The following is a 25,131-nucleotide window of genomic DNA, read 5'->3' as shown; positions in this document are numbered from 1 at the left end:
GAGGCGATGTACTCATCTGCCCATCCCAGTCCACGGAAGTGCTGAGCGCGGACACTACGCTCCCCGAGACCTAGGCCGGTCCATGGCGCGGTGCGGTAATGGGGGGTTGCGGCGGCCTGGCGCAGTGGCACTGCTGGCCGCCACGCAGCGTGAAATTGGTGTGGGGCGCCGCCGTTTGGAGTTAAGCAACCGCAGCTGGGGAGCCGACGGCCGCCATCGCTGGCAAAGAGGCCAAAACAAACAGCCCAGCGGAAACCAGACACAGAAGCGAGCTGCACTGCGGAGAGGGGGCCAGGCGTCACGTGCTCCCCCCGCAGCTGGGGGACGGCCCCCTGCCTCCTCGCCGGGCATCGCGTTACACGCCAGCATCCCGCATGGGCTGACTGGCAGCCCCGGCCACCCTGCCTCTCACGGTCTTACCCCCCCCCCCCCCGCTTGGCTCTGACACTTAATGGAGCACAGTGCCATTGATCAGTGCAGTGATCATGCCGCATTATTCAGCAGGGCCCCCTGTCATCCTGTCAGTCTCTGCTGGGTCCCTGTTGGTTATGTGATGCACACAGAAACATACATCCTGCGAGCGGATATCTCACTGCTCACATAGCTGTGAAACTTCCCCCCCACCCCTGCCACCCCCCCATGTACAGAGACCCCCGCAGCCTGTGATGCTCCACATCTTACACACTCAGCATTCACAAAGACCACGAAGGAAGCTCTCCATTCTTGCTAATTAAACATCCCAGGTATTATGCCTGCCCCCCCCCCGAACCTGCCACAAGCACCGTGCAGAGGCTCCTTTATGGAGATGACGGGGGCCGGCCTGGACGGGGGCCAGCCCTGACTGCAGTGAGAGGCCACATCTGTTCCATGTCCGCTAAGGATGCAGAAGTGAGATGTATTATAGCCTCTCTCTGGAAGCCTGGTTTAACAAGGAAGACGTTTAATAAATATCTTTACCCCCCCAATATTCAGTAAAGTATCCCATTTCCAGTTGTGTTTCTTTTGTGTGCTCTGTGGCCATCCCCCTCGCCCCCTCGCCCCCTCGCCATTAGAACTCACAAAGGATGCTTTGACGCATCCCCTATTTGGTGGGAAAATTGCCATTTCATGCCAGCCCAGCAGCTAGATTTGGAATCGGGGGGTGGGGTGCCGGAACGTCAACAGTTTGTTGGGCGGTTACAGGCTGAGGGCTCAACTGTAAACCTTAAATCCGAGGCAGGCCGCTTTCACCTCCTGCCCTGCCAGGGGATCAGAGGCTATAAATATTTTCCAGTAAGACGCGTAATTTGTGACAATCCTGAGTAATCCTTGACTTCCCCACCGCATGCAAAACAGGCTCATTTCAGATTTGTTGACCACAGCACCAAACTAGCATAATTATAGAGGCTTATATGAGAATCCAACAATCACAAGTAGAAGATTCCAAACTGTCTGGGGCTTGTCCTCGCTCCCGAGAACCTCCGACTCCCAAGGTCCCACCGCCCCAAGGCCCGACAAACGTGGGCCGCTCGCATGGTTTTTCCTGAACACCGATCCAACATTAATCCTAGATGGGGATGTGTTGCGCTCAGCCGACCGTGGTGGTTTTAATTAGATCGTAACGGAGCAGACGCAGGCTGCAGCAGACGGCATGCTGCTCCCTAAGCCCCCCCCCCTCCCAGGCGCAATGATTTTATGCTGAAATGCACCAAAACGGCGTGCATTTCAGGCGAAGGTCAGCAGCTCGCCGACTGTCTCTTGCCGCACTGGAGGTTACGCGCAGTCGGCTCGCTGTGACTGACTTACGCTTTATTGACTTTATGCATTTTGAAATATTTCCTCTGAAGCTGACAGTGAACGCAGCAGTAACAAACATGCCCGAGGTTGTCGGCGATTCGCTGGGGCACAGCTGACCCCTTGCTGCTCCCTGTCAGAATTACTGCGATTATGAGGTCGGCATGCTGGTGATGGGAGAGCGGTCCCCAGTCCGCGGGCCGCAGGGCAAGCTCATCTGCGACCCCTCAGCACTGCCCCCCCCCCAGTCATGGCGTTATGGCCTGGCTCAACCCTTTCGCCACAATCCCCGGAGATACAAACCATGAGCAGTATATTAATCACAGGCAATTCATCTGACAGGGGGGGGCGGGTAAATATATGCAATTTGGGTGGGGGGGAGTTTCCTTTTTCTCAGTCCAAGAAAAAAACCATAAATAGTTCAGAAAGTCGCTGATGTCATTAAGGCCGATTCAATCTGACCACACAGCAGTTTCCCGTGCCTCGCCCCCCCCCCCTCCACAGGCCATATGTCCTTCATTCAAACACCGGCCCCGCCCAGCAGTACACGTTAACTAACACCGAGAACTCCGAAGCTCGCATTTTTAATGGTATAATAACAGAAATAATAATTACAAATATTAAGTGTGCTTCATTATGCCGGCTCCCCATAGTGAATGATGCTGAATATTAGGATTTTAATATTTTATACATTGAAATTTAATTTATATTTTAAAGCTAATTTATGTGCCAGTGGAACAGCTGATCCAAGCCATTCCACTGGCCTCACTTCCCACGCTCCGGGTGATTCTGAGCGGAAGCTGCTGCGTTCCGGACCTCCTGAGGCACGGCGTTCGCACGAGGGGGGGGGGGGGGGCACGTGCATATGCGCAGCGTGACCGTTTCCCAGGCGAATCCCCCCTACACGCAAAAATCCCGGTGCTCGACGCAAAGGCCCCTGCACAAACACAGTAACGTCACCAAACACTTCCTGCTGGTGTTTACTCACTCTCAGGCTGACGTCATGTACAAATAACCCGCATTTCAAAAAGTAAACCCCATTTAAGGAATGAAAGAATTCAATTTCACAGAAAGGGCCTGAAAATTCAGTATGAGTTGGCTAATTTAGTCAGAATGTTTAACTGCACTGACTTTAAGCGATACATGTTAATTACATACAGCAGTAAGCCTGAGGTCCCTGACAAAACAGCATAATTGTGTTTGTCCTTTACAAATGAAATTACCCAAAAAAGGTAGGGGGAGGGTAATTATTGTGTCAGTAAAACAGAACAGTGGGATCACTGAGACTTTTTTTTCATAGCCTCTAGTTCCTAACCCCACCCTGAGCCATCTACCCGATCCGACATAAACCCCCCCCCCCCCCCCCCGGCCCGATCACATGCTGTGCCATCAGGACCTGCCACCAGCCCCCACCCACAATTCTGTCTGAGGCCTATAGGCACATGGCGTCTAACGGGATGCCTGCATCTCTTAAATGGTGAAAACAAAACGGAGTGACAGGGGGAGTGAAGGTCGTCTCCGCAGGCCGGGTAAGGACGCCAATCTCCTCCCGCTGGGAAGGACAGAGCGCAGGGCTGAGGAGAAGCAGGGACCGGAGAGATTCCCACACTTTCCATTTAGCTGAGGGCAGTGGGAATTTCTCAAATTGCAAAGAGGGTTTAGGCTGGGATTCGGCAGCGCTGGTTAGTGGATTAGGGAACCAGAGGGAGGGTCTGACTTAGTTGCTTTCACAGCTCTAAACAAACCCAGCTTGGGGCTGGTAGCACATCGGAAACAGCAGAAAGGCCTCATCCCAAAGCTATAAACAAAAGAAGATGTCAACAGCACAGCTTTGTAATGGCCTACAGGCAGTCTGAGAGTAAACGTCCGTCGAACGTTACAGGAACATGATGCAAAACACGGCTTGGAGACAGTGACCTCAGCTGTGTCACAAAACTTAAAAATGATAATGCAGTTGAAGGTGAAGTATTTAGACAGGCGAGTGTTTCCTTCTGGGGGGCAGGAGCAGGAGGACGACGGGCTGGTCTGGAGGCCGCTGTCTCGTGTCACAAGACATTCAAGCCCCAGGACTCTGCCACATTAACTGCAGCACTTAGGGAGCCTCTTATCTTGTTACCTCTCCCTCATAGAGAAAGAGAGAGGGGGAAACTGGATGAATGGCTTTGATACGACAGAGAGAGAATGAAGGAGAGCTGGACAGAGACCCCACCCCGAGGAGGTCTTTGTATGGGCAGCGGCGCACTGCCTTGGGGCGTAACGCATACCTGGCCCCCACCCCCCATGTCACTGCGGAGCCTCTCTGTACAGTAAGTCACACGCTTCACACGCTTTACAGACATTTCCTGGTGATCGAGCTCATGTGCACATTCACGGCACCTCGCTAACGTTCTCTCCCCTCCCCCCCCCCCCCGTGATGGCATCTGAGCCCCGTATCGGCCAGCGTAATGCTGGGTCGGAGGAGTCCGGCTCGGAATCCGGAGCTGGGGGGGCACGGCGTGGGGCACACCTGGCTCTGCGAAATTTGCCACTCCCCCCCCCCCTGCTGATGCACCACTTCACCCATTTCATTAGGGAAAGATAAAAACAGAGGCAGGGTATCGCTGCACCACCCCCCACCCCCCCGGCCCCACCTGCAGCTGCTGTGATGGCTTTTACACTTGTTCCATGCGCACTGATTGGCCGGTAAATCCTTTTCTGGTCCAATGGTTTATTGCAGTGACAGCCCCCTGATTGGCTGGAAGCGACTCACTGACCGGCCGGCATGCTGTCCCACAAGACTCCTGCGACCGTCTCCCTCAGACAGAAGCCCCTAGTTAATCAGAATCTCGTCAAGCTTGCAGAGCACCCCTGGTAATATCCCCAGCGTAATGCTATTACCACTGCGAGAGACAACAGCCGCCCCCCCCCGCCCCCCGCCTCCGCTCTCCCCATCATCTCTACACGATTTATCAGATAATATCACAACACTCACTGTTCACATTATATCACCATCATGGTCCAGGAGATTGAAAAATAACTGTTAATCCTGGCAGTTTATAAAAAGCAAAGTCATACAATTCATAATTCATCGGCCATCATCGGTGTAAATGTACATGAAAAAATGCCTCAGTCTCGGTGTGAAATTTTAATAATAAATAACAGTTGGTGCTGTTACCTAAGCCCTGATGATGTCATCACCCATGATGCAGTGGTTTATGGGGGGGGGGGGGGAGTTAATTACGTCATCCTCAGTATACACTGTCAGAGGACTCTCAGGCCAAATGACCATGCACCCCCCCCCCCCCATCCTAATCCTGATTGGGCAGGGGTGTGTGACAGCCTTACTCTCCTGATGAAGCTTTTATACCTTCTGAGGGTTTACATAAGGAAGCCCCCCCCCCCCCCAACACACCTTGGGTAAACAGACATGGAGGAGGGGAGAGAAGACGGGGGGCAGGGGGGGGGGTTTACTCACTGCCCACCCGCAGGTTGATCTGGTCGCGCCGCTCGCCGCCGGGGTCCTGGAAGCAGCTGTAGAGGCCGCTGGAGCTCAGGTCCACCTGCTTGAGGATGAGCCGAGATCCCTGCTCCACCCGCTGCGCCTTGACATCCGTGCCGTTCACCTTCCAGGTGACGGAGGCGTCGGCCTCCAGCGTGCCGCACTGCATGGTCACATCACTGCCCATGCGTTCATACTGCACTCGTGCACCTGGGGGGGGGGGGGAAGGTCAGACATCCCTGACTGCAAGGCATTAAAAACACTAAGCATGCCTTCAATACATGGATCACCTTTACACATGCAGTAATGTGCAAAGATTTAAGCAGTCAAAGAGACGTTTGTTAGTGACACTTGTTAGTGTAGAATGATGTGATGTGATGTTTCTAAAAGTGCGTCAGCTTGGTCGTGTCATAGCCTCTCCGAAAGTCACCCCACAGGATTAGCAGCAACCATCCAATATACATGTCCACATTAAAGACAGGTGGATATACCATCTAATATCGATGCAGGACTGCAGTAAGTCATCATCATGTTAATAGTATTATTATTTAATAATAATAATTTAGAATAATAGTTTGGGCTTGGGGCAGTGTGGTGGCACAGAAGTTTGTGCGTATGAATGGTGTGTTCGTGTGCCCTGTGATAGGTTGGTGCCCTGTGATAGGTTGGTGCCCTGTGATAGGTTGTTCCCTGTGATAGGTTGGTGCCCTGTGATAGGTTGTTCCCTGTGATAGGTTGGTGCCCTGTGATAGGTTGTTCCCTGCCGAGCGCCTTTAGCCTCTGGGATAGGATCCGGACCCCCGCGACCCTGAATAGGACAAGTAGGTACAGAAGATGGTTGGAAAGTTTGGGTTTGATGTGCAACAGTGACCAGACGGTGTTGAGATTGAACAAGTAGTTTCAAGAATTTTAATTCCTGAGAAATGTAGCAAATCAACTACAATAAAACTAAACATTTGATTTTACTGAAAACCGTTTTCAAAACATTCCAAAGCAAACAAGAGATCCAGGAAAATGAACCCCAACATGCACCGTGGATTTTTTGGGATGTTTGCGATTCTTGCAAAATGTTGTCTGATGTCCACTTCTCCGCATGCATGCTGCAGGATTTGTCATTGATCTGCTTGCTCGTAAGCACCGGCTGCTTTGTCAGGGAGTGAAAGGGGGAGGTTATGGTTGTACCAATTTGTTGATATGCTGATAGGGTCAGTATGGTGTGCTGTTGTAGACTAAAGTAATGTACAATGGGGATTTTTTACTCAAACATTTTTATTGTGTAATAAATGCTGTTTTTTAATTAAAAAGGTGTGTAAATGGCATTTATGTACGTTTACGGTCCATTACACCCCTGCAATACACGCAGGTTTATTTGACTCGACCACTAGCACACCTCATATGGCTAATCAATATCTCACTGACTTTTAAATCAAAATCAATCAAATCAATCAATCAATCAATTAATTAAATGAGCTGGTGGTGAAATTTAATGAATATGTGGAATGGTTGAGGTGCTCCTGAGGAAAGGTTTGAAGAAGACATTCCTTTTCCCGTCCCTGTTGTTCTTTATTGTGCTACTCTTCATTTGCATATGTTCTAACGTTAGATTGCATTTTTTGTTCTGAGCACATATATACTTAATACCCAGATAAATAGTTTTAACCATTTGACTGCCTAAGACATTTGCACAGTACTGTACATGACACAAATGTATAGGTATATATGTGAATATACATATCAAAAATCCATAATCGGATATATTTAATCGAACTGTGGATAAATAGTCTCATGCTGACAGTCTGATTTATTTAAAGGCATTGGGAATTCATTTTACATATGCTGAGAGCTGAGTCCTGGGACAAAATCTCAGACTGACTTGTGATTTCAGAATAAACAGTTACTGTGTTCAGCAACAACAGAATGAACCAATGTACATTTCGGAGACGTACTGGGTAAGCATGTACCCGGTGGGGACGATGACGTCAGGCAAAATGTCTCTCAGATGAGAGACACACCGGAACAGAATCGTTCCAACAGAAAACTATTATGACTTTTTCCCTTCCAAACACAAATTGTACAAACACAGGAATTTCAAATACGCGTGATTAAAATGCTTGTTGATGTGCAGGGACCCATCCTGAAGAAACAAGAAGCCGAAAGCTGTTTGCTGTCAGAGCACAACAAAGAGCTGGAAGAAAAGCAGCTTGGTGCTTTGAAGTTGGGACAGACAGACAGACAAAGAGACGGACAGACAAACAGGTAAATAGACAGACAAACAGGCAAATAGACAGACAAACAGAAAGACAAACAAACAAAAAGACAAACAAACAGAAAACAGACAAAAAAGGTAACAGACACCGACAAAGACAGACCAAACAAACAAGGACAAACTAATAGACAAACAAAAACAGTGATAAACAAAGAAACGGTCAAACAAACAAACAATGTCTTGATGCCATGACTACCCGTTGCTTTGATATTAACATGACAAAATTAATATTTCTGCTGTTTATAGAAATTCATGTCATTATGCGAGTGGTTCTCCAGCTCCAAAATGAAAAAACAAGAAAAAGGTTTAAAATAAAAACATATCTGTTACTGCATTTAGAAACTGCAGAAACCCAGGCAGCGAGCGCAGACCTGTCTGCATTTACCGTATGAGTCTCAAACAAGGGCTGAATGCCTGAGACAGCAAAGCCAAGGCTGCATGCACCAGCGGTGATAGGCAGCGTCCACGGTTCCTCTGCTTTCAGCTTTCACACTAATACTTGAGTTTAAGATCAGTTTTCTGCCATGTAGTGTACTTTTACATTTAGTCATCTGAAACATTTACTCGGCTCAGTCAAATCGATAGTGCTTAGACATTTGGAAAAAGAAAAATTTAAAAATAGCTAGTCTTGCTGCCAATATTTGCAAATTAAATTAAACTGTGTGCTGTTATTAATTTAAGAAGTGCTGTAAAATGGGTTTTGTGTCTTGCAAACACACAGACTGCCGCAGGGTTTAAAAACAAGGATGTTTCAAACCCCAGCAGCCGTTTGGGGAGAGTCCAGACACTCGTGCTCCGTCTCCATCTCCCCCCATCTGCTCCATGCCAGGATTGCGGCTGCAAGCACAAGCAAGAGCGGATGGGACCCAAGTCAGCACCTATTTATAGGCTGGCATCCAGAATCTTCTTCATAATAGGCGTTACAGCATGGCTCCAGTGTAGTACAGCCTGAACAAAGAGCTCCTGCAAAATATTCTGCTGTATAAGTGGGCAAAACATTAAATGCATGTAGAAGGTGGGGTAACTCGTGTCTCACATACTGACATTTGTGTCTAGCAGCAGGAAAACACCCTACCGTCCATCCTTAGTATGAGGGAAATGTCACAATCAAATCCAGATGGATTTTTTTTTTTACCGTGTTGGTGCTATTTAATTAAAACTCGGTGAAGTTTTCCTTCTCCTGGTGCTTTGCTGCCCCCCCCCCCCCCTCCTCCTCCTCCTCCCCCAGATCCCAGTGCACGCAGACACGCAGGCAGCCCAAACGGGATTATCAGCATGGGGATTAGAAATTAAAGTCTCCACTACCACCACCGCCTGTTTTAAATCGTCTGATTCAAGGGGAGCATCATCTCTGCCCTGCTGGGATCAGAAGAACACGGAGCACGTAATTTAGCACTTTCGGTAAACACCCTAAGATGATGTAACTATCATTTTGCTCCCTTTGAAGAATCATCCTGACCAACCACCCACCCCCCCCCCACTTTTCGTGATACTTTGGTGGCTCGTGAATAAATCCATTTCCTGTCTGGTGCGCTCTTATCACGGTGGCCCCGGAGTAGCAGGGGAGGGCACACAAAATTCCCAGCATGCCTCAGGTGCCGTCAACAATGGCCAGTTAAAAATAACCTGCATGTGGATTCTGCAGGCACATATCTCCAGCGGCACGGTTCCGCAAGTGTGCCTTGGGCCCAGTCGGATCCAGGGAAGGGGGTGGGGGCATAATTTCAAACCGGTAGGAAATGGAAAAAAATATCACCCTGCCATTGGACCACAGCATGTTATCTAGGGACATTTGGCTCAAATGGACCTCCAGGACCACTGAAGGCTGAAGGTGTGGGCCGACTTTGACACAAGATTAAGACTGGGCCGATTTGCTGGTAGCCTGCATTTTGGATGTCGAGGGCCACAAGCACAATATGGACTCCAGCGGTTGATGCGAGGGAGTACCAAACAGCCACCCACGGGCTTCGGGGTGGAAGAGGTGCGTGGGTTCGAGTCTCACCCCACTGCGAGACGCCAGCCCCTTCCCCCACCCCGATTTCTGTGCGTAGCTGCAGTCTGACACGGACTGCAGGGTTCCACATTCATCATTTTGTGGAAAAGTGAAATACTTACACTTAAGCAGCACTGATCGCCTTATTTTCTATGGCTTCCTGTTCAGTAAAATGTGTCACCTGCAAGAAGAGCTCAGAACCACAGGCAGCCGTGCAGATGTCAACATAACTGCAAAGGACCGGCGAAAAAACACGGCGAAATGTCGGCATTTTGGAGACAAATTGCATCCTCATGCCGTGATGTCGCGGCTGAAACAAGCGCTGTCACAGCTATCTACCAGCGTGTTCTGACGAGAATGAGCGAGTCTCAGGTCTGGGACAGCTGTTACACACAGAGCTCTGTTGTTATGGTACTGCGGCGTCACATGACTGCATCTTCAGTGAAATCTCTGGGTCACGTACGGGGACTGTATCGTAAATGTCAATGGGATTAGAAGCTTATGACTATTGTATCAGAAATATTTGTCCTTCACATTGAGCTCTGGGGTTTAAATGATTGATGTTGCTAAAGTGGGTCAGGCTGGTTGGGTTATTGTCTTCACTTTTCAAAGGGCAAGCTGGGAGCGTGTGTCAGGCCTTTGGCTGCACCATGGCCTCCTGTTCGGACTGCAAGACGTTTGAGGTTCAGACCTAATCAGACCTGACCCGACCCACTTGTGAACGAGCAAGTCCTTCAGGTGTGCCTCACAGTAGATCCACTCAAGGTCAGGTTTTCGATCATCTGCCAGGGGCACTTTAGCTCTGAATAGTTCTCAGCCTATGATTATGAGTTCAAGCCAGTCCTTAAAAGACAATAGCATCATTATCCAGTCTGCACCGGTATGACATTCAGTAAGTGACCCGACTCTGTCAATTTTAAGGAGAGATGTTTAATTACACGGCCACCTGCTGATCTCATAAAAAGCATGAAGCAGAACAGCAGCGACCCCGATTTCCCCTGTAGAGCGTCACTCCTCCTGCGTGACGCTGCCACTGCACCGTGCTCAGGGAACCGGCAGCCGCTGTGGCGTCACGACCAAACGCACGGGATCTGTCATTTCAGGGGGGGGGTGGGGGAGCCAAAATGATCTTTTTCTGCTTATCCTGCCCTTTTCTGTCTATATATCTGCAGGCATGAACTTGATGTTTGAATAATACATTCCTTCTGCTCTAGGAAGAAATTATACGCCTTAGGAGGGTAACAGCCTGATATTGCAGTGCAGATATATAACACACACATTATATATATTTATATATATATATTCAGACGTTTGTCATTCCTTGCTTGCATTGTAAAATACACTCCCAAAACAGGCAAATGAGCTGCATGACCGTGAGGCCTCCATAGCCCAGTTAATCACTTCTCGCTGATGTTTGCATCCATAATGTGCTACAGTACATTTGGAAATGCCTGTGCCATTCCCGCATTTTAAACATTACACTAAGCATTATAAAACATTCTAAATGCTAAGTAAGAGGTTTCTTTGCAGGCTGGGTTCTGCAGGCGGTTCCCCTCCGACATGCAGGCGCCCATCCGCAGCTGGGAGGGTCCCTGACATGAGGCTCGTCAGAAGGCCGGCGTGAGAGGACTGGATAAAGATGAGCGTCAGTGCCACCAACCGATGGATACACGGTCAGCTGCTCATCAGGCCCAGCACCTCACACCTGGCCACCATGGGGAGGGGGGGGGGGGCAACGAAAAAGCAGGTAGGGGCCCTGCTGGGGCGTCAGTCAGACCCCGGCATGAGTCTGGCTCCCGCGGCCGCGTCTCATACCTCTCCGGTGGTCCCACCCGGCGGGCGGCTTCCCGCGGACTGCAGTGCTGTGCGTCTCATAATGACTTAGCAGATGCTTTCATAAGAAGTGACTTGCAGAGATTAGAGCTTCACTGCAGAGCCATTAATAGAGCCGGTGACAAGTCCTCAAGCTCCTCAGTCACTGTGCACCATCTGCTGCCTCCAAACAAGCAGAGATCTCCTACAGACCTTCTTCCTGGTCATATCGCACTCAGGAAATGAGGTTCTCTAACCAAAGGCTAATATTAGCCACACTGCCCTCATTTACAAAGGGCTTAATGAAATGTGGACTGTGATCTGCCCACAGCTGACCAGGGCAGGACCTGGTCATGAAGTCATTTCAAGGCATCTGCTCCGCTGTCACATGCCTTGGTCTGAAGAAGCTTCACCTAGCTTGCAAATGCATGATTCTACATGTTGAAACAGATGGCTGTTCACCAGAGCAACGGGAGTATGACCACTGCCCTCTTGCAGGGAGCTCAAACTCGTGGCCCCTCAAAGAGATCAGGTTATGCTGCAGGCCACCAACGCAGTCTGAAAGCAAGCTCTGTCATGACTGGAGGTCGAAGTCAGAGTCCGTACCGAGTTTGTTCTACTCGCTCTCTCATACGCACCATTAGCAGGGCTCATCCACAACTGGGAGCTAGTGCTTTCTGGAAGGTGGCTCCATGAATGGGGAGAAGGAGTGGGAGGTCCAGTTTGAAGAATCCTGGGACGGGGACAATGCACAAAGCTCGATCCCGAGGGTCTGTCCTGCACTGCACATTATTCTTGGACCGTGAGATACGTATGTCAACATACATTGTTGATTCACCAAATGCTGAGCCGGAGTAATGAGTTCCGGTGGGCTAGCATGCTCACACTGCAGCGCTTCAGAGTTCAGCTAAACGAGGGAAACGGGGGCTTGAGAGAGAACTCAGGGGACGGCGAGTGTGGTGTGGAGCAGATTCCACAGAAAGGCGGCTACAATTAAAAACATGAAAAGCTGTACAGAGGAACGTGACTGGCTAAATGGGCAGCACTGCAGCATTCCCTGCACCTGCACTTTGCGTGAATTACAATGCGTGACTTGTTTTCCTGGCACTGTTATGTGCCTGTTGTCTATTTTTTTGTGCCCTGTTAGCTGTTTCTTGTCTCGGGCACGGCTCGGTGAGTAAGCATCCCAGTGCACGTGTTGCACAAGGCCAATGAAACATCTTGAATTGGGAATTTTGAACAGAATGCTGGCTGACCTTTTCTTAGACCTATATTTAGACTACAGAGGAAGTAGTTGAACGCAGCCTTGTTAATGCCATAAAGCATTTAATATCACGCTTTATTCAAAAACCTTCATTTTGAGTGGGCGGTCTCACATCCTTCTACAGTTTTTATCTTGGTTGCTTTCAATTTGGTCTTCGCTTGCCAAGACGGAAGAAGGTCAACCGATTCATGACTTATTCTGGAGATTAAACAAAACGAACTGGAATTAATTAACCTTTCAAAGCAGTCTGTCACCGTTTCTCACCAAGTCCTAATGAGACACTTCGACTATTCAATAAATTCTTTGGGCTGTGTTGGTATTAGAGCCACAAATGCTACAGAGACCATATTAACGGTAAACCCAAGATATCCACCATCCTTTGTGTATACATGTTTGTCTCCCTTAAGGTGATTACATACAGGCCAACATTTTGAGTATGTTGCCAGGCAACTGCCAACCAGGTGAGACAAAGGGCAACTCATCTGGATGTGGATGATCACGAAAAGTTGACCACTGCTGATCAAAGTTTTTCAAATAGAAATTTGCTGCCCAATATCAATAGGAAAGTTCCCAGTTAACAGCCGCATTGTTCAAAAAGTTTCCTTGTACATTGTCATCCTTAAGTTGACCTGTTGAGCGGTAAGGAGCTCCCTGGGTGATGCATTTGTAAGCGATCTAATGATTTTGAGTAAGTTGGCTATTGACATGTTCTGTTGAGCGTTGAGGTGTGGTGTTGTAGAAAGGCTCTCACTCTGAATGGTCACATCTCCAGCTTCTGTCTACAGCTGTCCTCTTAGAAGTATTTATGAAGCTCTGTCCTCACATTAGTGTTACCGCAAAAATGGGACGTCCATTTCTTAGTCTGCGCGTCAAGTTATGACAATCATTTGCAGAAGCAGAGGGTTTAGTGTTAGTTTGAAAACACATTTTGTGGCACATTCTCTGCAAACAGACACGTATGAGCCGCTGAGAGCGATTAATTCTTGGTTTGCACACCCAACATTAGGAGCTGCTCTGCAATCCAGTCTCTTAGGGAGGGGTCTAATGTGTTGATAGATGTTAGTGCCAAGACCAGAACTGCTTGGTGTTCAAAAAGAAAAAGACATGATTCGGCTAATGCCCCTAACAGATGACTTGCTGGTCCAAAGGGCTGTTCGCAGTGTTTAAGCATGTAGGTAAAAAGCAGCACGATTAATGGACGGTATTGTGAAACTGACACTACGTTACCCTCTGAGACATACTTAACACGTGTGATTTAGCTCCAAAACATCACGGCACCTGAACGTCACTCAGCACTGATGTATTCTTCGGTAAACTGGGACTGAAACGCCAACATCCATCATGCAGGCCCGCCGTTGGGGCTTTTCAGTAATACAGCAGGAGCGTACAGTGCCGTGACGCCCAGCGACCGTGATGAATCTCCTTTCCGGCGTTCCCCGCGACCCGGATCCAAGCCGGCATTCCTCAGCTTTCGCGCCATTGTCCGACCGTCGGCCACGCGATTGAGCAGCGAGCTACCGGAACATGTAAACAGCGATTCAGGGACGCCCAAAGACCTCCCTCCGCCACTTCCACGGCCTCCACCTGCAGGGATGGGGAACGCAGCCCTCCAGCGCGGCTCCACTCGGACATGGGGGCCCTCACAGAGTCAGCGGCTGAGACGCCATCCATGCAGAGGCGCTAAATGCTTATCTTGGCGCACACTTCAAAGCAAACACAGATACACCGGAGACGTGTGAATGGCAGACAGCAAAGTCCTCTTTGCCGTGGAGAACCTGACCTAAAAACTGTCTGTGGATGTTTTCAAATGAAAGCAGAGCTAATAGGCCCAAGCCATGTCTGACACAATGAGCCAGCACCACCATCAGTACAGCAAAGAGCAGCATAAATCCGCAGGAAATACAGTGATACCTGTTCCCACAACAACACGTGATATATGGTCAGATGGACCATATATGGATGCAACAGCAGCCGGTGCTGGAGACATCGGCAGTGGGACACCCTCACTCTGTGCCGTTTCCCCAACGCCTGCACTCATCCTGGGGCAACAGCGGGACAGTAGTGCCCAGGCTTGGCAGCCATCTTCTGGGCGATGAGGACCCTGCGAGTGCCCTCCGGCCCGAGTAACCATATCCACCCACCACCACCACGGGAGGCACAGAGACTCATGTAAAATGTATTAATTCCTCCACGTCACAGACGGCAGAGCGGCCTCAAGGTCACACCGAGTGTCGGGGAGGGACAAAGCAAGTCGGACTGGCGACAGGCAGCCTTTGCACCCCTGGCCCCAGGGAGGCTTGGAGCCCCCCCATCACGATAGAACTGATACTCTATCCAGGGAAACCAAGCAGTAATGGAGGGGTGGGCATTCTCCATAAACGCCGCAGAGCCCTGGACTGCTTGGAGGCTGCTTCCCCCTCCCCTGATCACCATTCCCCCTCCCCTGGCCACTGCTCTCCACACCCCCACCGTGATCACTGCGTCCCCCTCCCAAGATCACAGTGTCCCCTTCCCCTCACCACCGCATTCCCCTATGCCCTCTCCAGTGGGCAGATATGCTGTGTGCAGATTTACTGGGTGGCCCCCCCAGGCCCCGTGTGATGCTTCGACTAACAGCAGCCACAGACCCATGTGAAGCGACAGCGGGGGGAGTCAGGATCAGCGGTCGATGCAGCATAGGACTCTTAGGAAGCCACACACCTTTCCCACATGCAGAAACTGCATGGTAACACAGTGCGCTGCGTGTTACGCCCCCCGTGGGGGTCAGCCAGAGCATGCCAGGTTTGGGGTGGGAACTCCAGAGAGGGGGAGTATCTGTGAACACCTCACCTGTTCCAGGAAAGTAGTGAGAAATAAATGCCCGCCTTTAATGAGAAGCCGTCCTGGGGCTAAATGGCATCCCTCATCGAAATCAGACCCCGTGCAATCTGGCAACCCAAACGCTGCGCAGCTACGGGCCGCAGGGGCTGGGGGTCAGGTGACGAGTCGCATGTCATCAGCTCACCAGGGCTAATCTGGGGCAGCGGCACAGGCGTCCACGCCAAAACACAGCATTGAATCTTGGGTAATTTATTTATCCTGCCCGCCATACTCCGTTGTAAATATATAGTGCGTAGCGCATCGCTGCCCCTCGGGGCGAACGGCCGGCATAAAAATAATCCTCCATTTTTTATGCGTGTTTAACAAAGAACATGCTGTTCTACATCACATTATACTCAGGAGACAGGCCTGCGTTCAGCTGACATTTCGCACGCACTCTCACATGCCGCCATCATCCTCACAGAACGCCGGCTGGCACACATCATTTCCTCTTAATCCCCTTGCAATGACCAGTCAGGTGTCTCCCCAGCTCAATTGAGCTGTTGTCTGTTCTCCAGGCAGTAATATCCATCTACCCCCTCGCAAGCTGGGCAATTCAATCCGGCCGCGCTTTAAACCAATTTGCAGCCCGGATTCGGTCACGCTCGGATCACGCTGCTGAAAACGGCCAGAGGGGAACGGGCGCTGAAACGCGGCACGGCTCTGAGGAACCAGCAGACCTGCAGCCTGTCATGCATCATATGTGCATCAGCTGTCGCACATCCACAGCGTTTAGTTTAATTTAGTGCCAGTTCCATAAAGCCGCGTGGTAGAAGATGGAATTCCCCATGGTGCCTGGATTTCTCCCTAAGATCCCCCTCCACACATAAATAATCTTCACGATAATCGTTATTTCTGAAGGGCCTGGGTCCTGCCTCGAGTAGTAACTTGAGCTGAATCGACCGTGAATGAGTTGGTCTGCGTTTCTGTGACTGCACTTTGAGGTTGGATCTGGCCGAAAGCTACAGCCACGTCGGTCGGACTGGCGAGTGCCTTTGCAGAGCCAGTGTCCCGTGTCACATGACGCCTAATTATTTCACACACTTCCTGCTAAAATCCCGGATGGAAAACCTGCGGACAAAAACCGGGTCCCATTAGTGCAGCATCAGGAGAGTGGAAAAGATTATCATGTAATTATAAGAATGAGCACAGAAAGGTCATTACCCCCCAAAAGATGAAAAAATTCCCTACCAGATTATCCCAGACACGGGGATTAAGTTTAAAAAGCCCCCTGAACCCCCAAATCACAGCGTCTTGGTGTGTTGTCGTGTCAACCTTCTCTAGAGCTTGGAATGCTCTAAGAAATGCAATAAATAAAATTAATTTTCACAGAATGGAATACTGGATCAAAGAAAGGATGTATAACAAATGTTAAATATTCCAGTGACACCTCCCATTGGATCACACCTTCTCAAGGCCCACAAGGTACTAATTAATTCCTGCTTGTCTGCAGGGCCTCCTCTGGGCACCCAATGCAAAATGGGTTTAAGGAGTAACGCCGCAGGAACCGGGGAGCTTGACATGGGCGACCTCGGCCCTCCGTCCCAGTCCACGTGGGGGTCTGCATGGGACATCAGACTGAGGGGAGTCGTGGGATTGGCCAAACGTAGAGTAGAGTGGCCTGTCAGGAAGGTGTGAGCCAACACACCTAACAACCGAAGCAGCGTACGGCTCAGATGCCATGGAGCACGTGTGCTGGGAAACAGTGCAGCTTCTGTGCTGTTATCACCAGAAGATCTCCCCTGTTTAGATAAGGCACCTTGCTGAGAGGAGCAGCTGTGAATAGGGCCACCTGGACGTCGGATCATTGGCCGTCTCGCCGCCCAATCGGCCGAATAATAGGCGACTTTGTCAGGATCTGGTGAGAATATGTCAGCAAGCCGCTCCCTGGTACCGTCAGAGAAGCGTGACACCATTCGCCCCTTGTAACTTGTTCAAAGTTCAGACACCTCTCCGTCTGGACCACTGATGGAACAGATGGAACTGGGCTGCCGGAATATTCCATTCATCTTACATGAAGTTATCCTCCGGCTTTTCTCGCAGGCTTAACATTCCGGAGTCTCCGGCTCGTGAGGAGAGCATAATAAATTCTCACACGGCCTTCCAAAATCGTCAAATTCTACTGCAAAAAGAAAGAGCTCATTTCCAAAACTCCAGAACAAGACCAGAGATGTCTGGAAAGAGCAGTCATTTCACATTTATGAAGGTTATTTAATCACACCGGCCAGCCGGTAAATGGTCCATGCGCTTTGCGGGGGGGGGGGGGGGGGGGGCGGGACCCCTTCCAGGGTAAACACAGTGAGAATCAAATGGCTTTCAGAAGGAAGGAGGTTCCTCATCTCCTGCTCCCTCTGGTAACTCTCCAGCACTGAGCCTTGATGCTTCATTGAGTATCACAGGAAGACCACAGGCATTGGGTGAAGAAGGTAGCTAATTCAGGAGCCTTGGCTGTGCCGGAACGAGCGGGAGCAGAATATTCATTAACGAGAAGCTCGTCCCTGAAGCAAACTGATCGAGTGGCTGGGCCGTCATGGTGGCTGGGGCGTCATGGTGGCTGGGGCTCTTGGTTGCAGTGACCCATGTTATGGCCACTTGGGTTAATACGAGACACCACCTCAGACGTGCCCTCAGAGCAGCATTGTGATGTGATGACCCAGTGGATCCTCCACTAGCCTGCACTCGTGTGGGCGGTACCAGCGAGGAAGAGCTTCCAGGCCCAACCTCCTGATGCGGTTGGGTAATGAGAAGGCAGTACACAGTGATCGCCATCACAGTTGGTCAGGGCTCGGTGGGAATGAAGAGGTCAGGAGGAATCCTGGCCACACGGCCTCACCCACCCTCTCTGCACCCCAGGCTCCAGACGGATCGACAGGGGCCTCGCTGAAGTCACCAAAGCCAGCCGCCTGGGACAGGCTGCAGGAGCACCATACTCAGGCCCTGCTGGTATGTCTCACAGCACTAGACCCTGTATCCGCTCCAAGATGTGCTTAGCATGGGAAAAATGACCCTCCAGGAAGATAACGTGAGGTGCGTAACGCAGTAAGACAAAGGCTAGCTGAGCTCTGCCGCAGTGATCGCGCGTCTCGTCTCCTATTCAGGCCAACCTCATCGGGCAGAGCCAGAACCGGGGCCTGCGGGTCCAATTATGGGCTAATTGGCATGATTGCAGTGAAATTGATGGACTTCCCTTACTGTAAACTCCCCCCTCATCTGTCTCATTGCACGCAAAGCAGTTTATTTGAAGGATAGCAGGTGCGATAAGCAGGAGCGTGTAAAAACGTGAAAAAACAGGAACGCCTGGCACTATGCACGCCGTGACATGTCGGCTCAGCCCCGGGGGCTCGTCCTGTGACTCAGTGCCCCCCCCCAGCCTGTGGCCCCCACCGCTACAGGCTGTCACAGCACCCAGGGCACGGTTAACATTCTGCTGCACGCCTCAGTGGCTGATCCCTAATGTGGCACTTCGGTAAATCCATCACGCTAAATGACTATGACTAGATGGCGGCGAGGATGGGCGGCGGGGGGGGGGGCATCGCTCCCAGACAGATGCACATTTGCTGTGTGCGAGGTCACTAGGGTAATATACCGCGGTTACGGATGGAGGTTTGTTTGTGAGAGAAATGTTGTAATGCTCCTGGCCGGGCATGGTGCAGGACACACAGCCCCACACCGTAAATCAGGGTCGCGAGGCGTCGCACCATGGCAGCCTCCGCACCGATTTGTCCTCCGTGTCTGTGCCGGGGGGTCCGGGGGGGTCCGGGGGGGAGCGGCCAGCTGAATCTGGCTTTTATAGTCGGTGTTTGGTATGCGGCTTTGAACCCTCAATGTGCCTCTGAAAAGGACCTCTGTGTCACCCCCCCCTCCCTGGCCTTTCGTGCACCTGGATCCTCTATAAAATCCTGTTAGCAAACCTCAGGACTGCGACGTGGAATGTAAAACGCAGCCATTAAATATTCAAAATACCTAAATAAAACATAAAACCGCTTCATCACTCTCCTTTGGCATCAGACAGAGAGGCTGTCAACAAGCTGTGATGCAGAAATAAAGAACGTTTAGTTGAAAATAGAGGTGGTATCGGCATTATTTAACATTAAAACATTTATCTGGGCTAAGCAGTCCTACACATCACTCTCACAGGCAGCTGGATGCTTCACTCAGTCACCGCGATGATCACTCACAGGTACAATGATGCAGCCCCCAAACCCCCCTGCCGGGTCTTGAATCTGGAACCTGCTGGCTTTGCCGTTGCGATGCCCTCTGACCAGGCCTTCGGATACAAAACACCCAGTCACCAGCAATGATGAACGGATTAAAACAAGCACGAGCGGGCCTTTCTGCAGACACACGGCACCCACGAGCGGCCTGTAGTCTGCGATTACACAGCGGCTTGTAGTCTGCGATTACACAGCGGCCTGCAGTCTGCGATTACACAGGGGCCTGCAATCTGCGATTACACAGCTGCCTGCAGTCTGCGATTACACAGGGGCCTGCAGTCTGCGATTACACAGCTGCCTGCAGTCTGCGATTACACAGGGGCCTGCAGTCTGCGATTACACAGGGGCCTGCAGTCTGCGATTACACAGCGGCCTGCAGTCTGCGATTACACAGGGGCCTGCAGTCTGCGATTACACAGGGGCCTGCAGTCTGCGATTACACAGCTGCCTGCAGTCTGCGATTACACAGGGGCCTGCAGTCTGCGATTACACAGCGGCCTGCAGTCTGCGATTACACAGGGGCCTGCAGTCTGCGATTACACAGGGGCCTGCAGTCTGCGATTACACAGCGGCCTGCAGTCTGCGATTACACAGCGGCCTGCAGTCTGCGATTACACAGGGGCCTGCAGTCTGCGATTACACAGGGGCCTGCAGTCTGCGATTACACAGCGGCCTGCAGTCTGCGATTACACAGGGGCCTGCAGTCTGCGATTACACAGCGGCCTGCAGTCTGCGATTACACAGCGGCCTGCAGTCTGCGATTACACAGCGGCCTGCAGTCTGCGATTACACAGCGGCCTGCAGTCTGCGATTACACAGCGGCCTGCCTCTGTCCTGGCAGGCTGGAGGCCTTGCGAAGCACAAGTCGATTAGCATCCCATCGACGCCGATCTGCACGGCGTGGTGATCCTGTAATCCAGCGAGCACAGGAAGCGGGAGTGAGATGATAACAAGAACACATCCATTATCAGGTCCCCCCCCCCCACCCCTCAGTTTCTAGGGGGGAAAAACTGCCGCACAGGCTAATTTTGGAATATGTCATAAAGGGGACGTTTTTAGCGCGGGGCATTTTAATGAGAGGGAGTCACAGGCAGTCAGCATCCGCACGGCAGCACAAGCGAGGCATTTACGCCCCCCCCCCCCCCCGGACGCGGATGCGGCACCCCCTCCACCCCCCCACCCCGTGTGCTGAACTGGCCGTTTGCCTCTCACAGGCGCAATTTACTGGAAATTAAATAGAAAATGTAAAACAGCCGTCTGGGGCAAAGATAACAAAACCTGGGCTCAAGCAGCGAGGTCCAGTGTGAGGCGCTGGTCTCCGGCTGGCATTCGCCTCCTGCCACCCAGTCCCCAGCCGGGATGCAGACGGGTCACAACAATGACACAGACGCCCACCACAGGCTGCTGGAAATAAGCTGTTTGTTTTCCATTTAATCCTGTGTTTAAAACACAACTTAAATCAACGTAATCCTGCCTTTCTGCAGAACTCAGACAGCAAAGCGGCTCCAGCGAGGGACATTTCGGCGTGGGGAACAACGGCGTGAACGGGGCCGGGCCGAGCCGGGCCGGTGTAAGACAGGCCTGCGACAGAAAGAGGACACCGACGCCTTCCCGCGGTACAGTCATCATTATTTACCAGAGTAATCATTTCTTCTGTTTTTTCAGTTAAATAGTGGTTTGGGGGGGGGGGGGGGGTGCGGATCCATCAGACAGCAGAAATCTCACCTCAGAGGAAGTGGCCTCGGGCTAAAAAGAAAATGTTTCAGCAAAGTGTCATGGATGAATCTGGAAAGGGGGGCCGCTATGGCCCCAGCGTGGTGTGGGGCGACCCGGCTCCGGCTGAGCACGTCTCAGCCTGTGTGGCACTAATTACCATTTAGAGATCACACTCTCTCAAGGGCTGACACCCAGGGACCAGGTAAGTGCGATACATTTTACAGAACAGCACCCCACCACCACATTTCAGCCCACAGCCGGCCGATCGATGTCCAGCAGGGAGACATGAGCCACACATGAGAGGGTGGGAGCGGGGGGGATTGGGGGTCCCTATTATATGCTCCATAATAACAACTACAAAACAGCCTGATCGCTGATGAGCAAACAGAAGCTGAATTAAACAGAATCATTTCCAAGGCACTGATATTCCGTCATCTTTAATCTACTGCTTTCGGAAGGATTTAATTTATACCGAACAGCTTTTTAAATCCCACTGTCAAATTCAGGATATTAAATATATAAGCCAAAGGCAACAGCATCATTTCACATTGATATGTCACGTCGATGTTTGTTTATTTCATTAGGCGACTCGTTATAAATTGAACCAAGGCAATATTCATAATTAAGGTGAATTATTTTATGCTTTACACACTAAGGAGACTGAATTTCCTATGGCTCTGCTGCCTGACTTATGTTTATAAAAATCTGCTCCCCACTTGAGAATCCACTTAATTACAATGAGTTAAACCATAAAGACTCATTTTTTTAAATTTACTTTTTAAATTAAACTTGTTACCAAAACCAGTGTTCCGTGGTATGGATGTAATTTCAAGATGTAACCATTTTTGAAGACAATTACATACCACTTTGGACCCCAGTCCATAAGTATGTGTGAAGAAAACAGTGGCATAATTATTTTAAAAATCACCGCTTACAGCCCTTCAGAGCACAGAGTGCTTTCCCTGCTTCCTTTAAGAGCCTCTCAGACGATAAAAGGACACGTTTCCTTCAGCTTCAGTCAGGAGAGGCTCCGGAAACAGCCACACAGCAGCCACTCAGACGTGAAGCAGGGATTCTTCAGGCTAAACTCCCTGGCAAACAGCAACACCGCATCCATCCGTCTCCCATAACAGCTTATCGGAGGCAGGGCTGCGGTGAGCCCCCAGCCAATCCCAGCACGCACTGGGCACATGGCCAGCCAATCCCAGCACGCACCGGGCACATGGCAGGGAGCAGCCTGGACGGGCCGGCAGTCCATCATCGCAGGACACACTCACAATCACACACGGCAGGCCATTCACCGTGGGCGAGACAATCAATCAAAATGCACGGTTTTGGACCGTAGAAGGCAAACCGGTGTAGCTGTAGGAAGTCTAGCAGCACGGGAAGAGCACGTAGAGAACATAGAGAGAGAATTGAACCCCCAGCCCTGCAGTCACAGGTCACAATGTAAACGACATGACATAACCAATAGCAAGAAGAATAACATGAAAAGTACCGATGATGATGCAATATGAAAAATCACATTGTGCACATTGGAGTGTATATTTTCCATCCATCCATCTCCAGGCCACGCCTCCTGGTGAGGGTTGCAGTGAGATCTTGCTTTAGAGACGTTTCATATTTCTGCTATTTCAGCTCTGGGCCCACATCCCTATTTGCCATTCATTTTGCAGCAGCCTTTCCAGAAACATCTATGGGAAATTCCTGTGGTGAAGCACTGCTGACAGGATGGGCCGTCTCCGCCGCTGGGGGTGAAGCGCAGAGCGCCTCCTGGGGGCTGCATATTATCGCCCCAGCGGCACGCTGGCTCAGCAGCTCTACTTCCTTCATAGCTTTCACTGCTATTTGCCAAAGTCACACGAGTCCCCTTCCTGCCACTCACTACCCGCTGTCACACGACGGCCATGTGGAAGTGCCGGCCCCCCACTGGCAGAGCGCTGTCCTTCAGACTCACGTCCTTGGTGCCCTGCCCTCCCCCCCCTCCCCGCTCCAGCCCCACCCACATCTCTTAGGTCATTATCACCACCTGACCCCTAACCCTGTCAGTGTGGTCGGTAATGCGACACCAGGCGGCTGGTCAGGTAACTGGTGGATAAAGCCCAGGGGGACTGTAATGGATGGGTGAGGGGGGGTTACAGTGACAGAGCAGTGGGGGCGGCGGGCTTACCTTGCAGACTTCGTTTCTGCGCAAAGACGACGACCACGGCGGCCAGCACCACACAGCAGAGCGACGTCACTGCGTTTGCCATCTGTGGAGGGACACAGAGACAGAGGTGGGGGTCAGCAAGCTGCAGGGACAGCCCCCCAGTGACTGCCCACCCCACCCCGCTCACATTACCCGGCTGTGTGCAGGGGGGGGGGGGGGGGTTGCAACATGATGTGCAATCGCAGCGAGAGAGTGAGTGTGAGGAGGCGAGCGGACCGGAATGACAGGGTGCCGGTCGCAGACTCGGCCGTAAAGAGTCAAGCTGGCACAGGAACGGGCGTCACCAGCTGCCCGATATGTTCATTTAAACATCAGACCCACTGCCAGAGAGTCAGAGGAAGGACGTGCAGCACGCAGGAACCCATTAGGGGCGGGCAGCCCAGAGCACGACATCGCAACACGCAGGGCGAAGGGTGAGGCGCCCCCATTCAACACTCTTACATCACTGATACAGCCTGCAGCATCACGGCTTCGACGCTGTCATGTGAATAAAAACACATCAGCATCAATGCGCTTCCTCTGTTTATTTGGAAAGAAAGAGACCCGAGACCCTGGCTGAGATATTTAACAGGCAGCGATAGCATGATTACTCTGACGGTCCAGCAGCTAAGCCAGTGGAGACCCATCCGGGTTGTGAGGTTGCCCGCTTTGCGCCTGCCTGTGTTTTGCTGTTTGTTCTGCTTGATGCATTTGCTTTGAACTCTGAAGTACAGAATTCATTTTGCAACAAAAATAAAAATCGAGATGGAAAACACTTCTGATTCTCACGACACAATGGCAGCAAATACAAAGGAACCCTACAGTTTTAACAAATCCTTTGATTCATAATAATGCAGTTTTCCTGCAATTATTCCTTAAAGGGCTAATATGGCGTCTAAAATAATGAGTTTGTCTGAAGGCCATTGATAACAGCGTGTTAATATTCATGACACTGAGCTTATACCAGGATTCTGCTTCATTAAAATGCCTCACATCTAACTACACAATACCATTATAACATTCTCCAGCAGAACCAAATATGATTACAGGTATGGTTTTGGCTGAACTAATGGCCATATAAGATACAGAAATAGAAATACTTGTGTAAATGACCTGCTTCCTTACAGACCGTCAGAAAGACAGTACAGACTGGTATGCGACACTGATCCAGCGTGCTGGACAGACCACACAGGAGGGTTGATTACATCCGGATCTGATGTGCTAAGATATGAACAATAACTGCATGGAGAGGGGGGGGGGGGGGCGACATCCAAGGAGAAACCGGCTGTTTGGAGAAAATCACCGGGATGATCACGGGGGTTGAACCCAAAAGGCGACGAGGATATCAGCAGCTGAGAGGTGCGGAATTGGAACAGCAGCGTGATCGATGCCGGCAAATTAAAGCGGGTCACTAAAAGAGCCCAACAGAGGAGGACGGCCCCCAGCGTCCCAGCTGGGTGCTTGATGCCTCAGCCCAGGGGCCACGGATGTTTATGGGAGGACGCTGTTAAAAGGGCTGCTGGGGTGGAGAGCCGTGCCGTCGGCGTTTATGCGTTTTACGGCCTGCC

The 25,131-nt window shown here is 50.9% G+C and overlaps 1 protein-coding gene across 2 annotated transcripts in view; it reads right to left on the bottom strand.

Annotated features, from left to right (window-relative positions):
- cntfr (ciliary neurotrophic factor receptor) overlaps positions 1-25,131 on the bottom strand; it is a 108,447-nt gene that overhangs the window by 40,828 nt on the left and 42,488 nt on the right. For both annotated transcript variants that reach the window (XM_072714307.1, XM_023808665.2), the window contains exons 2-3: positions 23,546-23,627; positions 5,228-5,461 (exon numbers count right to left, since the gene is read on the bottom strand). In XM_072714307.1, the coding sequence (XP_072570408.1) occupies positions 5,228-5,461; positions 23,546-23,627 (316 nt within the window). The remainder of the gene's footprint in view (positions 1-5,227; positions 5,462-23,545; positions 23,628-25,131) is intronic.

Source organism: Paramormyrops kingsleyae, chromosome 7 (genome assembly GCF_048594095.1).
Source record: "Paramormyrops kingsleyae isolate MSU_618 chromosome 7, PKINGS_0.4, whole genome shotgun sequence".
Lineage (NCBI taxonomy): Eukaryota > Metazoa > Chordata > Actinopteri > Osteoglossiformes > Mormyridae > Paramormyrops > Paramormyrops kingsleyae.
This window is presented reverse-complemented; position numbering and strand designations above follow the sequence as displayed.